The sequence below is a fragment of the Typopeltis vanoorti genome, chromosome 22 (genome assembly GCF_054136105.1).
Source record: "Typopeltis vanoorti isolate ZY-2024b chromosome 22, IOZ_Tvanoo_1.0, whole genome shotgun sequence".
NCBI classification, from domain to species: domain Eukaryota; kingdom Metazoa; phylum Arthropoda; class Arachnida; order Uropygi; family Thelyphonidae; genus Typopeltis; species Typopeltis vanoorti.
In genome coordinates, this window is record NC_143570.1 from 41883033 (window position 1) to 41903059 (window position 20027).

The window sequence follows — 20027 nt, forward strand, 5'->3', positions numbered from 1 at the left end:
GGTATTTCAACTATGGTAACATTGAGTGGAAGGAGGAGAGGACACATGGGAGGAAGAAATTGGATTTTATGCAGTTATTAAGTGATAACTACCTGAGATAGCATGTAATGGAATATACTAGGGATTCAAGAGTGTTCAACGTAGTAATTGCATCTTAGAATTTGACCACGTTGCCAGCAATTAGTGAGAGTGATCATAAGGTCTTGACCTGGGAGGTGGCTAAACGCATGGAATTTTCAATTAAGACAGGGTACATGTGGAATTACTGGGCTGGTAAGTATGACAAGCTTAGGAGATTGCTCGGTTCAGTGCCATGGCATGTAAAACTGCAAGGGCTGGAGGTTGATAGTGCATGGGAAGCGGTAAAGGAGCGTTTGAAGGAGGTAATGGCTGACTGTATACCTAGTGTCCAGGTAGTAAATCAAGTAGGAGTTAAATGGATGAATAACACCATTAAGCTTGAGCTGCAAAAAAAGAAACAACTGTGGAGGGAATTTAAGGAGAAAGGTGACCTGCAGGCACATGACACATAAAGCACAGGCCAGAAGGGTAACAAGTGTGGTAAGAAAAGCAAAAGCAGATTATGAAAGGAAATTAGCCACGCAAGCTAAAGAGAATCCCAAAAAGTTTTTTCGATATGCTGCAAGTAAAAGGAAAAATGTATACGGCAGAATGATTTCAAGGAATGCTGATGGTAGGGAGGTAACTGAATCAGTTGATATAAGTGGGACCGGAAAGTAATCAATTTTTTGAACTACATTTTTAATATAAATTTTATTAAAGAACAAATTAACATTATTCAATTCTATAATCGCTATCGTTAATTATAACCTTATTCCAATGATCTACTAAGTTTAGAATTCCTTTTTTGAAAAAAGTTTTTTCTTTGGAGGCAAAAAATGATATCAAACTCCTTTGGACATCATTTTGCGAACGGAAGGGTTTATTTCTTATGCTGTATTCTAAGGATCTGAAAAAGTGATAGTCACTAGGGGCAATATCCGGCGAATACGGAGGATGTGTTAGAAGTTCCCATCCTAATTTTTTTTTGAGTCATTCTTGCAGAATGTGGTTTTGCATTTTCTTGCTGCAAAATTACCCCTTTTCAATTGACAAGCTCAGGACATTTGATTAACAATGCTTGATGTAGTTGCTCTAATTGTTCACAGTAGATGGCTGCTGTGATAGTCTTACCTTGTTCTATGAGTTCGCAATGAATAATTCCATGAATATCCTATCAAACACAACAGAACCTTTTATGGATGAAGTCCATCTTTAGGTGTTGGAATTGGAGTTTGATTTGGAGAAAGCCACTGTTTTTTGCGTTCATTATTCTTATACAGCACCCATTTTTCGTCACCAGTTACGACTCAGTCAAAAAGGGGTCATTTTGTTGTCTGGTCAACAATGAATTGCAAATCGCCCGTCTCTGTGCTTTGTTGTTTTCTGACAGTTCATGCGGTACCCATACACCCTGTTTAAGAACCTTGCCACTCTTATGTAAGTGCTCTTGGACAGTTGACCACGATGAATTAAGTTTCTCTGCTAATTCTTGTATGGTTTGTTTTGGATCAGATTCAGCATACAATGATGTAAATGGTGCTCTTCAACTTTAAAGTCCGCCATATTAAAAAAAATCATCTAAAATTTAAAAAAAAAAAAAAAAACAGATTTTTTAAATAGAAAAGTAATGCTAATATTTAAATAAAAATAAAATTTAATAATTTATGTGTTATTTAAGAAAAAACAATCGGCTAAAAATGACGTATTAAAAATAATTGATTACTTTCCAGTCCCCCTTATATAGTGGAATTACTGCACGAGCACTTTGCAAGAGTATAACATCCAGGTGGTGATATTGCAGGAATGAAGGAATCAATAGCTTATATGGGAATTGAGGTGAATAGTATATTACAAACACTTAATGTGCATTCATCAGTGGGATTGGATGGTATACCAGCTCGGGTCTTAAGTGAAGCAGTTAAAGAATTGTTAGTGCCCTTGACCAGTTTGTTTAATTCGAGTCTCGGGTCTGATTTAGTCCCGAGGGAGTGGAAAGGGGGAAAATAGTTCCACTGCAAAAAGGAGGTACCAAGACTGCTGTTGCAAATTACCGACTGATCAGCATATCAGGAGTCGTCATCAAGGTTTTGGAGAAAGTAGTCAAGAGAAAAATACAGGAATGGATAGATGATAATGAGATACCGTATGGGGGGAACAGCATGGTTTTGTGAAGGGTAGATCATGCGCCTCAGTAACTTGCTCACTTTTTTTTACACAGAGACAGCTGAACTGGATAAGGGTTTACAGTGATACTGCTGGACCTTGCTAAGGCCTTTGACAGGATACCACATGGAATTCTAATCAGTAAACTGCAGCATATGGGGATGGATATAGGGTTGGTGAGATGGATAGGAGGGTGGTTGATGGAGTGATATCAGAGAGTAGTTTATTCAGGAGTACAGTTCAAAAGACGGCCTGTGACTAGTGGTGTGCTGCAGGGTTCTGTTCTTGGACCACTACTATTTAATTTGTTCATTGACGATATAGGAAAGGATCTGAGAGGAACTGCTCATTTGTTTGCTGATGATGCAAAGTTCAGTAGAGCAATAGTGAATTCACATGATGTCAAAATTTTGCAGGATGATTTGGATAGATTGGAGGACTGGGCTAAGGAGAATGGATGTCAATTTAATGTGGCAAAGTGTAAGGTTATGCATTTTGGGGTGAAAAGATTAGCAGCAGTATATCACATTGGTGGAACTGTACTCCAGGAGATTGACGAGGCCAGGGATTTGGGAGTGTTGGTGGATAGGTAGTTGAAGTTTAGGGGACACATTGCAAAAGTGGCTAAATCAGCTCATCAAATCACTTGGTTATTGAAGAATACTTTGATGAGCAGAGACAAGCAAGTTATTGTTCCTCTGTATCGAATCTTGATAAGACCCCCATCTTGACTCCTATGCCCAGATTTGGGTGCCAAGGTTTCTTCTAGATGGGGAGGAGGTGGAGAGGATTCAGAGGCAAGTGACCAAGATGATAGCAGGTCTATGGAATGAACCTTATGAGAACAGGTTGCAGAAATTGGTTGATAGGCAGAAAAGGAGTGATATGATTGAGATATTCAAATTACTGAAGGGTTTCTATAAGATTAATGCAAAGGATATTTTTCAGAAGAGGACTGGTGGTGGGAGGACTAGGGACCATCCATGGAAACTGGGCAAGAGTGTGGTTAGGAAGGATGTTAGAACTAGGTTTTTTACTTGGAGCGTGGCGAATGAGTGGAATAAGCTGCCAGAGTCTGTTGTCATCTAGAAATCAACCAACATGCAACTGCCATATGGGTGCCATGACAGTGAATGAGTTCAAGGCAAAGTATGATAGATACTGTGTGGATGTTGAATAGTTGTTCTTGACATGATGTTTAGGGCCTCCCTCGATGAGTCTTAAGGACTCCTTGGAGTTGTCTGTAATAATAATAATAACAATAAAGTTTCTGGATTATCTGACCTTTATCCTACCGAATTGCACTATGTATTACCAACTTTCTATGTTGAAATTGAAATATACAAACCACTAGTAAGGCCAGTACTGGATTAAAGTTCACAGCTGTGCTCAACTAGATTTAATGAATGTCAAGAGACTTGAAATTATTCAGAGAAGATTCATTAAATGCATACAAGAAAATTATGAGAAACATTTGATTTAAAAACAGTTCATAAAAAGTTCATTCAAGAAATACACTACTTGGAAAGAAGTCAATAAACATCTCATGGACAAAAGAGCATTGTGCCATGTAATGAGTCGTGTTTGTAGCCAGTATAAACAGGAGGAACATGATGCTCCTAGTCAGTGCAACTGTGTCTGGTGAAATGACTGCAAGAAGAGAACTGAGAAGAATTTGAAAAAAGCATTGTGATAGGATGCCATGTTGCAGGCCTAGCAAACTGTTAACAAATTAGGGCATCCCAGGTAAACAATTAGTGATACCATATCGAGATGGAAGTACAAGGAGTCAATTGCGGTGCTACCTGCAGTAGACGACCCACGACACTCACTGAATGTGATCATAGGTTTTTGCCAGAAAGAATAATATGTAAAAACCGCCATATGTTGGCCGACACATTGAATGCATACTTCTGGGCATCAACTGGAACACGAATCTGCACAAAAACATTCAGAATTGAGGCTGATAACATGGGTTTCCATCATAGGACCACAATGCAAGTCCCATATTACACCAATCAACCAAACATGCAGCATTGTCTTCAGTGGTGCAAAGAATGTACAGTGGAATGTGGAAGCTATGTTATGGAGTGATGAATCACTACACCCTCTACTAAGCAGATGCCCAATGAACACATCTTACCAGAGTGTGTATTCCCAAGTATGAAATTCGGAGGTGGCAGTCTGATGATATATATAGTCCTGTTTGTCCTTGGACTGATGATGCGGTGCCAGGAACATTTAACTTTGAGAAATATCTGAACATTCTGGAACAATGAAATGATTCCCATTTTGTGGCATTTCTACAGAACTGACCATTGTCTGCAAGATAATGCACTGTCATAAGGCTGCTGCTATAATTACATGGTTTGTGGACACGAATGTGACCATACTTGACTGGCCTCCACACAGCCCCGATCTTAACACTATTGAGTATCTGCGGGATGAACTGGAGTGTCAGGTGAAGTCTACAGGAAGAATGGTCTAGAATTCTCAATGATCGCTATCATATGCTTGTGGAAAGTTTGTCCCATAGTATTGCTGCTGTCATCACTGGTGCATTTGGCAGAATCAGGCATCACCAAGAAGCATAACAAATACAAGGGATTAATTTTTTAATGTTAGGGTTGACAATATGAGGAATGGCTTTCAGCCGCATATCTTATCAGATAAAAATGGGTACTTAACATCTCATTATGTCCATAACAAAAAATGAAATTCTTAATCTATTCAAAGTATGCGATTTTGCTATAGTTCTAAAAAAAAGAATACCATATTTGGATGTCCTCCACAACACTGAATCTAATTTATCCAATCTCCCCAGTGATGATACCAACAAACGTCATCTAGAAATCTTCTGTGTGCTGCTTAAGGCCAAACTCCTTTCTTCTAATATTCCTTCAGCAGAAATTAAACCCTCGCAATCACGAAGACCCAACACTCATCTCCCCCATCCTCAAAGTGGACAGGGGGGGGGAAGCTATCATTGTCATGGATATCACTGAATAAAAAAAAAAAATCTCTTCTAGCATGTAACAGATCTACATATCAAGAAAGTAATCACAACTCCTACAAATAACCAACTCAAAAAACTAAACTCACTGTTTGATGAAGTCACCAGTCTTGACAGCAATAGCATAGACAAATTAAAGATATTTTGCCCCCCCCATGCTTTTATGGTCTACCTAAATCCGTAAAGAAGGTTTGCTCTTCATCTAACCATGGACTGCATCAATTCTTCTACTTTTCACAATTAAATTTTTATCCCAGCTATGAAACTCGCAAACCGGCAATTCCTGCTCTTTCATAAAAAAAAACTCTTCAGATTTCCTAGTGAAAGTGAAGAATTTATCCTTTCATCCCCCTGACTTATTGGTCAGTTTTGACATTTAATCCTTATCTACCAACATCGCACTTGAATATTCCCTTCATTTCCTTTCACAAGCTTTCCCTCCAGATACAGTCACATTATTCAACTTTGTTATCCATTCTGGTTAATTTATCTGTCAAAACAATTGTCTTTACAACAAGATAAGAAGGAATCTAAAAGGAAAGCGCATCCTATCCAACTCTTGCAAACTTTTATCTAGAACACTTAAGAGAAAACTTTTTCTCCTCTGTACATCCTCAGTCTTCCTTCTGGATGCACTAAGCTGATGATGTCTTTGCATTTGGCTCCATAAGCATTGCTAGCAGAAATAAATAATCTATACTGCTGATAAATTTCACAATGGAAACAGAAAAGCGACATAAAACTAGCATTCCTAGATATCTTGCTCTTTCAGGTGAACTAACTCCCTCCATCTATCATAAGCCTACCTTCACTGGTTGCAATACACATCAGCAATCTGCTCACCATGCTTTCCAAAAAACTGGAATCATAAAATCTCTACTATATCATGTTTGTCATGTATGCTCTAACCCCCTGTGGGTTAGAGCATACATTACAGGATCTTTAGCAAGAACTTCTCAAAATGGACTATACAATGTGATTTTCATTCTTACAAGCTTATCTCAAACAGCAAGTCCCAGTTCCACACATTTCTGGCATTTCCAAACCAATTTCAAAAATCCTCAACAAAAAGTGGTTAGCATATCCACTCTCCAGCCAAAAGGCTGTGGGTTCAAATCCCGCTGTGGGCATGGATGTTTGTGATTGTCTTTGGAAATACTAGTGGTGGTGGTGGTCGGCGGTAGATGGCATTTGTGTAGTTGCAGTCAGTTGGTGGATTGGGTGGTGGAGACAGAGTAGGTGCCCTCCCTCGATGAGTCTTCGGACTTCCTGAAGGTGTCTAATAATAATACTAATCCTCAAGAAAAAAACCTAGTGCCTACATCTGTTCTATTCAACAAACCTTCCTCATGGTTTCCTTCTAAAGATAAACAATCTCTTTCTCTTCCTGGCATCTACTAAGTTCCCAGTGATTGCCACTTTTCCTACTTTGGATAAACTGGACATTCTGTGGAAACAAGATTCCAAACATGTAATCTGGCTTAGTGTGGCATGGAATTGGCACAGACTACAGAATTTTCTGGTGTGAAACACATTTACTCCTTTGATACTGCTTCAAGTTTAAATGCTCATTTAAGGAGAGAGTGCCAAAGCCCTGCTTCATTGCCCTAATCTAAATTGAAATGACTGCCTTTCTTTACCATAAATCTGGGAAAGTCTCATTCTCATCAGACATCAATAACTTTTTTTTACCACAACCTATATCACATTGTTCCTTTTATACCATCACACGGTTCATATTGTTTATCTTTTAAATAATCTATTGTCAACACTTTACCTTGTATTAACTAGCCTTCCTGGCAGTGATGACCTGTCAATTTCAGGCTAAAATATTTGGCAATGAAAGTTTATTACTTTATCATTTCATTATTGTTGTGTGTATGTGTAATCTATTCTTACTGTTGGGATGGGTGGTGGTATGATCGCTTATGTAAATATCTTCTCATATGTGTGGCTTTTCTATAAATGAAAAAAGGAGAATTTACATTTTTTTTCACTTTAAAACATTAATAAAAAAATCTAATCTGAGAGACTCTGACAACATGGTTATTTCTGGCATTCCTTCATTGTTCACCAATGTGCCTTTGACAGAGACTCCTGACCTTATATTAACCTTCCAAATGGCCAGGACATCTATAGACGTCCAGCTAAATCTGGATATGATTCAGCCCACCTGTTTAAAGAACCAGGATAAGAAGTGCAATTTGACCGTCCTGTCCATTAGAAGGTGTGATAAACCCTCACGCTGAAGAGAACGGTTAATCAGATTATTTAATGTTTGTAGCTACCTCTCAGTTGCCTATAACAAGAAACGCAGATCCTTGTTCTATGCTGGGTAACTGGATTTTAGTTATATAGGATAGACTAAAAATAGAGAAATTATTTATATTTTTGTTTTCTCTTTTTATTGTACAATACAATTTTAATTTCTAGACAAAATAAAGGTCTTGCATAATTTCTTCACTTAAATATTGCCTTACCTTGGAGAACCAATTTCGTTTTTAATTTTTTGCGCTAATTTTTTCTAATCGCTTTCTAGACAAAACATTTTGCTCTGTTCTCAAAGAAATTAATTCATGATAATTATTTGAAATATTCTTTTACAAAAAAGAAAACCAGCTGCCGACGTTGCAGATTATATTATTTTTATTTTTGTACAAAACCATCGAAATCAAATAATACTTCACAGATTTCCTTTAGGACACGATGGAGCAACTTTGCCTTATAGAGAATAACATGAAATTCTTTAATCATATCACTACATTTTTTCTTTATATTATATAGTAATCTACTGTTCTTTGTACTTTCACTTTCTTGGTTTCCCGGTATAATCGGTCTTTATAGAATGAAATAAACAGTTATTATTTAAAATCGATATGTATATATTTTCTGCTAGTTTATATATTCTTCGCCTCTAATACAAAATATGTATATGTGCATGCATCAAATGTGAAATTTCATATTTACACAATAGAAATGAACTTTATTTCGACTTTGATAGCATCACCCACCCCCTCCCATTGCAACATTACCAGACACCCGAAAGCTTTTATGAAACATAGGTACAGTTTTTATTTCATTCGTGATTTTTCCAAAATAATTGTTCCACATAACATTTTTTTTTGACACAGAAACTAAGTTTTGATTATTATAAATTTGCAAATTATAAATAAGAAAATATACATATTATTTCCCTATTATTATAAATCAGGAAGTTATGTGACGTTGTCTAATTGGGGAAATTAATATTTAAAAACACTGTCATCCTATAAATGCAATATCAGAATATGCTTCGAATGTCTGCTAATCAATCAGAAAGATGGAAAAACAGAACAAGGAATTTCTGCCTGTAAAATATTCAGTTATTGCACAAGGTACTTTAGTGTGCTGCCTTCTGGGCATGTTCTTTTGATCTAGTTTCCAGTGTGTGTGTGTGTGTGTGTGTGTGAGGGGGGGAGTTAGTAATCTCCATTAGTCTACAACTTGTTACTGGGCAGAAAGGAATATTAGTAGAAAGTATACCCAATATACAATTCATTTGTGAGATGGCAAGCAAGAGCAGCAGCAGCAGCAATAGCAGTAATTTTTTTCAAGATAATTATCAAATAATTTAGAATTTTTCGATAATGAAAGTGAAACTGATCACTATAAATAAAGAAATCATTTTTGGCATAAATACTTCATCAGCCTGTAAAAGAAATGTCATATCTGAACAACAGAAAACGAAACAAGACATTCTTGCTTGAGGCAATTTAGTGCGACTTCTAGGAAACTTTCTGTCTTGTGTTTCTCAAAAGAGTAATCAATGACTTTTAGCTTTTCCTCTAGGTAAGAGGATTATTGTCCAGCATTTCTAAGACGTATTTCAGAAATAGCAATCAGCAGAAATAGAAGTAGTAATATTTAGATTTTTTTTTAAAAAAAAAGAAACAGAAATAACACGATTGAAATTTCTTTGTGTGGTATACAGTTTTGCATGTTGAAAATACAGCATAGTATTTCTAAATCTTAGAATAATTTCAGCAGAGTGCTGATTTCAGATTCAAAGAAAGCGTACAGAATTAGAAGCTTCGATATACAACAATATTATTGCTTTATTTCTTTTGTCAAAACAGTAAACTGAAATAAGAGATTTTGAATACCATCTGAAAGCTTTCAAAGCTGTAGAAATTTAAAGTAGTTATGCAACTCAGTTCCAGGACAGGAGAGGGGGGGGGGTTGCATTAAAAAATCCTAAAAACGAGCATACATTTTTAATCATTCCATACAGGATATCCTTCCTATTATATTTTCAACATATCTACAGTGGTTAAGCACTGGATATTATAGTAATGTGTATCCTACAGAAAAGAAAAAAAAAACCTTTGTTGCAATTTTCAGCAAAAAAAGAAGGCGAAGAGTCTTTGATAAAATACCATTAGGTATAAATTTTTGATACTAAACAAGACACAATATCGGAAACCGAGTAATGCAGTTTATAATCATTTGTTGTTCATAAAAAAAAAAACAATCGTTCCTGAAATGGAAATGTGACAATCCATATAAAGTTATTTTGCAAAGAAAGAAAGCAAAATGTCATATTTATTTCACTAAATGTTATTTAAAAATATAAATATTTGACAAAATATTTTAAACGTAAACAGACGTTTGAAAATTCGTGAAAAAGAATATATACTGTCAGTAAAGTGGAGCAAATTAACTATTACTAAAGTATATTCATTGCAAAAGCTGATCTGTGGTCATTTCAGGATTGATTATTTATTTTGGCAGATGTGAAACTTCTATTTTTGGAAAGAGACACAATAAATAAATTGTTTAGCAAAAAAAAAAAACGATCAAATATCCAAGTACAGTGAAGAAAATTCGAAGTAACAGAGTACATGTAAAGACAAGTGACACAAAAGTCACTCGACCACAGTTAATCCGCTAATGGCTCTCAAATCGGCGTTAAGGATTAACAGTGGAGGAGGGTAAATACTTGATAAAAGATAGAATGCCGATGAAGTTTTGATCCATGAAAAAGTCTGGGGTAGTCTTGCTATTTCATCCACCTTGGCCGGTAGGAGGGTTAAAGCCACATTTCCTCTCTGACATATTTGAATTATTCAGATTCATCATTTATTCTGGTTATTTTTTATAGAAAGGAAAAATATACACCAAGATGGGACTGTAATGAGATGGGTTCTGTTTCTCCTACCCCTACTAGTCGATTTCTAAATGGATTATTTTGAAAACGAAACACTCAACACAACTACACTCAAACCAATGGCTTCGCTATACTACGTAGATATGTTTGCTTCTGTGGCCTAGACACACTGGATACATTTTTAGCTCATCTAAACACTCCCAAACAGAAGAAAATCTTAATACACGAGGACTTTAGAAATTGTTTAATGTAGTTTTTTTTTCTCACCAGAGGTCAGGCTAAGGTAAATGATTAACAAACATTTAGATTCATCTTATGTTTGTATAGTATAGTGTCATGTAGCTTGTATCCTATTCATATGTAAGTTTTCCTGATGATGACTTCAATACCAAGGTCAAAACGTTGAATGTTACTTTCTTGATGAAGTAAAGTAATTATTCTAACATGTATGTTGTGCCTCCATAAATTCTTCACTATGAGTTTACAATAATATTTTAGAAGAGTCTTGGCCTTTCACCTTTTAGCATGAAAATGGAACAGATGACTTATTTTTTTTTTTTTTTTTTAGAATGCTCATTTCATTATCCAATTCTTAACTACTGTAAATATATAAATAATATGTATGGTGTAAGTATCTGAAACAATCATATTCAGATTAATTCAAAATTTGTTTATTTTGATGTATACAGGTAACCCTCATTATACACGATTTCATTATCTGCGTTTTCACATAGATGCACGTACATAAGATCACTGTTTCCTATGAAAAGTGTGGAAGCTTCTGCCACGTGCTTGTTTTCTACTTGCGTTCACTTATGTTCAATGGCTCAGGATCCATTTTGTGTCCCTACAGCCTGATTGGTCTATGCAGTATTGTTTGTATCTGTAAAAGTCTTCTGTGCCCTTTGAGTAACATGTCTGGCAAGAGAAAAAACAAAAGTAACTAAGTGAAAAGAAGAATGTGAATTAAGACTGTGAAGAAAAGGCTAGAAAATATAATTTTTCACTGGTGAAGTTGGAATTTCTGAATAGGTTTGATAGAGGTGAATGTAGCATTGGCATTCAAAGGGCCATAGGATTGAGTGAGTCTACAATGAGGATGATACAATTTAGAAATGCTTAACTGTCCATGATTAATAACGAAAAATTGAAGTTATGTAATAGAGAAAGTGGAAAGGATGCTGATTATATAGATTAAGCATTGGAACTAGCAGTACATGCCTTTGTCTAGGATGGTCAATACAAGAGAAGGCAAATGATTTGCATGAAGATCCGACCAACATCTTTTGCTGGAAGCTGTGGGTGGAAAATCAACCAACTCTTATAGTGTCTACCACTATAAGAGTTGCTATGCATTCCACTGAAGAATTTCTCTTTAAATCAAAGATGTAGAGGAGGAGATTAAACACTGAAAGGTTACAATCAGAAGCTGAAAATTGCAACATGGGTTTCAATTGATATTCTTGAAAAAAAACTTCAGCTGGCATGCTGAAGTCTCATACGAGTCTTCAGCATGCCAGCTGAAGCATATGTGATTAAGACGTGGTTCATCATCATCATCAAATTCCTGCCATGTACCCTCAAGGGGTGTACAGGATATGACAGTACTACATGAAAAAATTACATCATTACTAACTTCCTATCTACAATTTTCCTCCAAATCAGTCTGTTACTTGTTAAGGCTCCAACATTATCAGATCTTATATTTCTATCGTCTAAGGCATTTTGTACCGTATCAATCCACCTATATCTTGGTCTTCCTCTGGGTCGTTTCGCTGCCAACCTGGCAGAGAACACTTGTTTTGCTAATCTTTCCTCTCCCATTCTATTTAAGTGACCATACCACCTGAGATTAGCTCTGCTAACGCATTCCTGGATGCTGACAATGTCAAGTTCTTTCCTAATATCCTCGTTTTTAATATGATATTGCCATTGTTGCCATCTGTTCACGCCTCTAATCTTTCTCAGGACTCTCATATCTGCAGTCTCTAGTGTTTGGTCAAGTGTTTTACTTCTGACCCAGCTCTCAGATCCATAAGTTAAAACTGGTTTGAACACTGTCTTGTATACAGCTAATTTAGTGTTCCGACTAATTTCTCTCTTATTCCACATGAATTTATTCAATTGACTTCCCACCATACCAGCTTTACTGATTCTGTTGTCTATTTCTATATTTAATTTACCATCGTCAGTAAAAATCGTGCCTAAGTAGCTGAAATGTTTTACTTGTTCCACAGGTTCCCCGTTCACAACACAGTTGACATTTTCAACAATTCTACCTATTTTCATTGTCTTTGTCTTTTTATTGCTGACCTTCATACCATATCTATTACAACAGCTATTCAATTTAGTCAGAGAATCTTGCAGACTTGTAGCGGATTTATTTAGAAGTATAACATCATCCGCATAAAGCAAAGAGCTGTCTTTAACATCTCCAATTTTGATATCAGGTTTAATACTACTTTCCTTCATAATGTGATCCATATAGATAATGAATAACAGAGGGGATAATGTACATCCTTGTCACACACCAGATTTAACATTAAACCATCTTCCTGTACTTCCTTCAATTCTAACTGCTGACTTACAACTCAAATAAAGACTAAGTATTGCTTGATATAATGCCCCATTGACACCAAATAACTGCAGCGTATTGAATAGCTTCTCTCTTGGCACCTTGTCATATGCCTTTTCCAGATTGACAAAACTTAAATATAGATCTTTGTTATATTCCCATGCTTTCTCGACTATTTGTCATAAAGTGAAGATCTGATCCTGACAGCCTCTATTTGGCCTGAATCCAGCTTGTTCTTCAAGCTTTTCTTCCACAATTCTTCTCAACCGTTTCTCAAGTATACTTGCATAGATCTTGCCAGGAACACTCAGTAGGGAAATACCTCTGTAATTCTCACATTCAGTTTTATTTCCCTTTTTATATATGGGTACTATGAGAGCTCTACTCCAATCATCGGGAATTTGTCCCTCTGTCCAGGCTTTCTGAACTATGTCGTGCAGCCACTGTAAGACTTTTATACCACCATACTTCAGCATTTCTGGTCGAATATCATCTACTCCTGCTGCCTTTCCACATTTCAAGCCTTTGATGGCTTTTTCTACTTCAAGTATGGATATGTATTCCTGACTGCTGCATGCCTGGTCAGTGTTTTTTTTATCACTGTGCTGTCATCACTGCTTGTTACATTTAGCAGTTTTTCAAAGTAATTACTCCATACTTCAAGGATATCTTTTTCTCCTGTTTTAATATCACCTTTATCATCTCTAACTCCTTTTACAACATTCTTTCCTCCATTCCTAAGCTTCTTCAACAAGCTCCAGAATATTCTGCCACCTTCTTGATATTTTTTTCTACATTCTTGCCAAAGTCCTCCCATGACTTTTGTTTAGATAGTTTTACACACTGTTTAGCTTTCTTACATTTGTCTCTGTATTCTGTAAGAGTAAAAGCTGACTTATTTGCCAGGAACTTTTGATATGCTTTCTTCTTTTCCTTCACTGCCTCTTTAACTTTCTGTGTACACCAGGGAGTTCTGATTTTTTTATCCTTGCACACAACCTCACCACATGCCTCTCTGGCAGAATCAATCAATGTTTTCTTCAGAGTTTGCCACTGAATCTCCAAGGTTTGGTTCCTGTTCTCAAACTCTTTCATTTTTTCTTCAATAATCTTTGTGTATTTTAGTCTACAGTTCGCATCTGAGAGCTGCTCAACTTTTATTCGCTTTAAAACTTTCTTACACGTTATTCTTTTCAATATGAAATTCAATTTTATCCTGCTCAAGACTAAATAGTGATCACTTCCAATTTCAAATCCTCTGTACACTCTTGTGTCCTGCACTAGGGAAAAAACATCACTATCAACAATAACATAGTCAATGAGACTTTTCTTATTCCTAGCCTCTTCTCTCCATGTGAATTTGTGCACATTTTTATGTTGGAACATGGTGTTAGTAATAACCAGTCCATGTCCTGAGCAGAAATCCAACAGATATTTGCCATTATTATTAGCTTTACTCTTTTCTCCAAATTTTCCCGAAATATTTTTGTATGTCTCACAATCATTTCCTACTCTGCTATTTAGATCCCCCAACAAGGACCAACTTTTCCTTTTTCATTATGTCAGTTGCTTTTTCTAAAGCGTCAAAAAATTCCTCCACTTCTACCTTAGTAGAACCTTCTGTGGGACCATAGGCACAAATAAGTCTCATTGTCCAGTTCCCCATTTTCATATTTGCCCACATTACTCTACTTGAGACTGACTGACTGCCATTCAAGAAGATTAGCCTCGTATTTTGTGTTGAATACTATGGCTACTCCTTTTCCTTGATTGTCATTGCCTGAATATAACATTTTGTATTTATTGCTCAGAAAGATCTCACCAGTTTTAGTCTTTTTTGTTTCAGTCACCTCTATTATGTCGATCTGGTACTTATCTAATTCCTCAGCTAGCTCCATTTCTTTGCCATTCAGGCTTCTTACGTTGATAGTACCAATCTTTAACTCTGGTGATGTTGAGTTGGGGTTTGTTTTCAGATTTGTTCCAGTAGCTGACTTTTCACTGTTCACCCTGGTTCCCTGGCGAAAACAACGGGGCCTTGTTTAACCGGGCGACGCCCCAGCCGGCATGAAATTTTGTCATGTTGTACGATCATTTTTTATTTTGGTTTAATCGATAAGAATACAATTTGGTCGGCTAAATCCCAAATTGCCAGCCCATCCTCGTTCGTTCAGTATCAAAGTAGATACCCAACAGGGTGCACCACGAGAAGGTGAGGATTGGACATTAGGTCAGAAGCCCTGGTTGGTTCTCCGCATTCCTTTAAAGGCTATGTGGAGGTCTCCTCTCAGTTATACAGCTTTGACCCTTAAACACCCCTATACGATGTATTAATTGTTAAAATAAAGAACAGGCATGGAGATTTTATAGTTATGTTTTTATACGTACTGAGTATTTTATTTAAAACCTTATGCCTTAATAATATGTATGAGATGTAGGCACATTTTTGATTAATCTTGAAAGATCAGAATCTTATTCATTTGTGAACACAATTTCTATTATACCATGTTATAAGCCTCCCGCTTTATGCATGTTTGATATACATGACGATTCTCGAGAACACAATTCCCGTATATAACAAGAGTTACCCGTATTTCAATTATATACCCTTCCCTCTCTCAAATCTCCCACCTCTCTCTCTATATATATAGAAATGGAGTTATTAACCACTTTTTGCCTAATTTCCTACTGTCTTCAAACTTTTCACAGAATATTTCCCATCATGTCAGTATCCAGAAATATATTACTATGTTAATGTTTTGAAAAAAGAAATAAAATAATAATACTATCATATCTGTTAAAGCAGGTCCTAAAACTGGACTTGGAAATTCAGTATATTTTAGATATACCAGCTAATAATAATCCTTTCTGCTCTAGCAACTGCCATGCTGAAAGATATTACTTACTACTGAAAAACAACAAAAAAGAAAGGACACTTTCCAGAAGACACACTAAAGGAACTCCAAGAAATAAGTGTATATAATGATATACTGTATCAGAAACTTTTTTAGTTTTCATCCTTTTGATTGATTCTAAACAAAAATGTTGATATTTCTTTTGTAAGCCAATATAGTAGGTTTGTCAAAATTAATTCTGCCTAGACATTTCAAAGACCACATAATTTCTAATTTATAATAATCATGGCTTATTTTATTATAAAAATTATAAATTTGCTAATACAATTACAAAATTTTTTAACAAAAGGGCAGCTATGTTACACAGTCATTCAACTATGTAACATATCTGTGTTGTGGCAGGGAGATATTTAGCCAACTATTTACACTACAGATATTAATGCACTTCACTCTTGGAAGCAAGCACCCCCCCCTTTTTTTTATTGTACAGCTATGCCAAATACTGCATATCAAAATTGTTTGAAAGTGCACCCCCCCACCCATATGTGCAATATTTTCTTCTTCATGGAGTATGATCATTTCATGACGACTTTTTTTTTGATTTTTGCTACAAAAATCTGGAAAATCTCGGTATTTTTGTGCAGCTGAACACTGAAAATAATTATAAGAATGACATTATTAATATTGCTTTAATTGCATGTTGCACAGAAGGCTTTAAGTGATAATGTTTTATAACTATTTCAATTCTGGAAATGAGGGAGGAGAAACTACAGTTCAGAGTACTGCAAATAAATTCTTATGAATGTTGTGATATGTATAAAGTCTTAGGATTTGTTTCCTATGAGAAAATGCGTATAAGTGTTGATACTAAGCATTCATTCTATGAAGTGATTTTGATTTCTATGATTATGAATAAACAATAAATAAAACTTAATTTAGTACAAATAAGACTCTAAAATTCAGAAATTGATTCTTCCAGACAATAAATACGCTTTCAACTAAGCATCATTAGGCAAAATTATCAAATAGAAATTGATTCTGACACTGCTTTTTTATTTCAGGTAGATACAAAATTTGTATGCAGTAAATGATTACGACAATGAGTAAATAACTTCCAGCTGGTTCAGGAAACACATCAAAATGTTCCTTGTTTTTAACCTTTCTCACAAGGAGCAATATGTTAAAAATACAGAAAAAATTACATCATTAAAATAAATAAAAAAACAAATCATATTATAGAATTTAGCAAAGGATCTTGCAGAAATTAAGTGAAACTGTTCCCAAATAAAACTGCAAAAATCATATGTAAATTATGAGGTAAACGGATTTTAAAATAACATATTGGTGAATAATAATAATAAAAATTATTCAATAATGTCAATTGATGATCCAAACTTTTATCTGTACTCCTGCAACCACCAATAAGGGAATTTAAACTTTGTGGAAATTATTATACTTTTAAACACAACCACAAAAAAGAAAGTTTCATAAGTATTATTTATGAACATTATTTCAAGTATCCCGTAATGCATACCTCAAATTCTTTAGGATCAAACATATTTTTAATGATCACTGTTCTTTCACTCTTTGTTCTCATACCACGAAGCTTTTCTGGTCTCCAGTCAAAAAGCCTACGATGCAAAAATGGCAAACCAACAATGAAATAATTAAACTAAATAGCCTCCTTGCTAAAATACTAATACTATTTACTCACTCTTACTGAATGAAATTCATTCATTCATTCAGTAAGAGTTATATTAAATAAGGATATTTCCATGCAAAAGTAACTCATTCTTTATCCAGTAGGAAAGTCAGAAATTTTACACTTCAGTAATATTTGGCATTTGAAACATTTAACATCAAATCATTATCATAATATGGGCTTAAAATGGGAATTTAAAACCAAATTCAAGATCACTCAACAAATTTTGTTAGAGATACAAAATTTCATTAAAATCTGTTCAACCAGAGAACTATCTTTCTGGAGTACATATATATAAACATAATTTATACTGTCTCATTATCGTAAATACAGACTGACTAAATTTGATAGGTGCTGACTCTAGTCAGATCTAAATGGAAGAAAACATACAAACTCTATAAATGAAATAAAAATTTATTACAATTACATTATATCAACTAGTTGAATACTTAGTACTGTTATTTTCAGTATCTGATAAATTTTTATGAATATATTATATATTTCAGGGGCGAATATTCCGGGCGTGCTAGGTGTGCAGTGCACACCCACGAAAAACTCCCCTAAATTGTTTCCTGACTTCGTGTGATTCCTAAAATCAAACACAATATGCTAATACTTAATGAAGAGAATCCTTTTGGTGCGTAAACATTGCATCACATTCGTGTTAATAGCCCGGGTGTGCATCACAAATACAGACACCTTTCAGTCCTGTAAATAGACGTGCAGATGGCGCAGCATGTCAAATTCTTAGCTTTCCAGTGGTTTTAACTTGCCCAGAAGGTGAGGCAGGGTGTGCGCCGAAACAATAGCACCCAGAATTTGTTAATGGCTGGCTGTGATTAGTTATTGTGTGAAGCAATCCAATCGAACATTGTCATTTGTGATTAGTTGCTGTTTTTGTTTTCTGAGTTTCCTTTGTTTTATGCGCGTAAAGTGCGAACTGACGTATTTATAACACCGATATATATTTATAATTTCTATAAATAATTTATAACTCTTTTTGCCCATATTTATAATTGGGAATAGTGTTGACAATGTACTGAATGTCCCGTTTTCTGCCAGAGCTTGCATGGATTGCACGATTATAGTTGAATGAGGTGGAACTCATGTATGATAAGTAAGTAAAACGAGTTATTTCAGCCTTTCTTTCGTTCATTCTAGAAAAATAATAATATTCCAAGTATTACTTTTTCGGATTTTTGTGCATATTTTATGGTTGTATTTAAAAATTGTATCAAAATTCAAATTATCCGTGTCTCACTCGAGTATTTGCCAATGATAATCTAATCACAGCTATGCTTCACGAAGAGTAAACCCTTCATGCATCTCACATAAACGGCACATATGAAGCATAGCTGTTGTTCATTTGACCTTTATGCTTTTCATATTTAAAATTATATTAATTGATAAGTTAAAGTATTCAAAGTTATCCTACAATTAATTGCATAGATTCAATTAAGATGAGCGCTGATGCGCTATGCACTCTTAAAACTTTCATACATCGACAAAAATGCAATCATACGGTCAAGAATTTTGTAGCGCAGGTTGCATAAGCCACATGGCAGCACACCCAACCTAAATGGGCACGTGATGCTGTTGATATATATATATAGAGAGAGAGATAACTAAATTGGAGGATTTTTTTTAAAAAAAAAAACTTTGAAAATCTCTAGAGTAGTAGCATATTAGAAGGTTGCTGATAATCTAGAGGAAAAAACATTGGTTTGCCAGAGTATCAGACCTTACAATAACTTACATAACCTGTTGATTGGAAAGCAGATGCTATCACTCAGCCAGCCAGTAGCTAAGTTATAAATTTTACTTACCTTATCCAAGCATGATAATAAAAAGTTGGTCACCTACAGTTCTATTTGGCCAGATGCAGACTATCCAAATTGGAAATGTTTAGTTCATTTTTGTTGAGGTTTGATTGATCAGGGCATCATAGGCTTCCATTAATTTCTGTTCAAACCACATTTTGGTATGATAGAGGAAAACAGATGCCTTTTCAATTATTTTACAGAAAATTTTCAAGGAATGATCAGAACTGTTTTGACTTTCCTTAATTAACAAAACTGATATGTTATTTGTGCTTCTGATGGGTAAGATGCATCCTGAAGGGTGGGGAAGGAGCTATTTGAAAGAGTAAACAGACTTAATTTTGTAAGGGATTTAAAAGTAGTATTCAAACTGGAAAACATTCCTTATTCTTTCCAACATTCCTTTTTATATTTGGGAATAGTTCTGACCTTACTGCACTCTTTTTCTAGATGAGGAGTTTCTTATATGAATATGACAAAAAAAATAATAGCATCTTTAATGAGAATGTTACTAATTAGCATTAATTCATTTTTTGTTTTTTATGATTTGTTCATCCAAGCAGACAGCACTCTTTAAGGACATTAATGACATCTAATTTTACATTCTGTGCTTTGTACTGTGGGACACCTAGACAACTTGCAGGGATGTTAGTTACTTTTATGCAAGTTTGTTAAATGTGAATCCCACCA

The 20027-nt window shown here is 35.2% G+C and overlaps 1 protein-coding gene across 2 annotated transcripts in view; it reads right to left on the minus strand.

Annotated features, from left to right (window-relative positions):
* The window catches only part of barc (RRM1_TatSF1_like and RRM2_TatSF1_like domain-containing protein barc), a 133927-nt gene that overhangs the window by 24024 nt on the left and 89876 nt on the right, over positions 1–20027 (minus strand). For both annotated transcript variants that reach the window (XM_090412039.1, XM_090412040.1), the window contains exon 6: positions 17350–17446. In XM_090412039.1, the coding sequence (XP_090268165.1) occupies positions 17350–17446 (97 nt within the window). The remainder of the gene's footprint in view (positions 1–17349; positions 17447–20027) is intronic.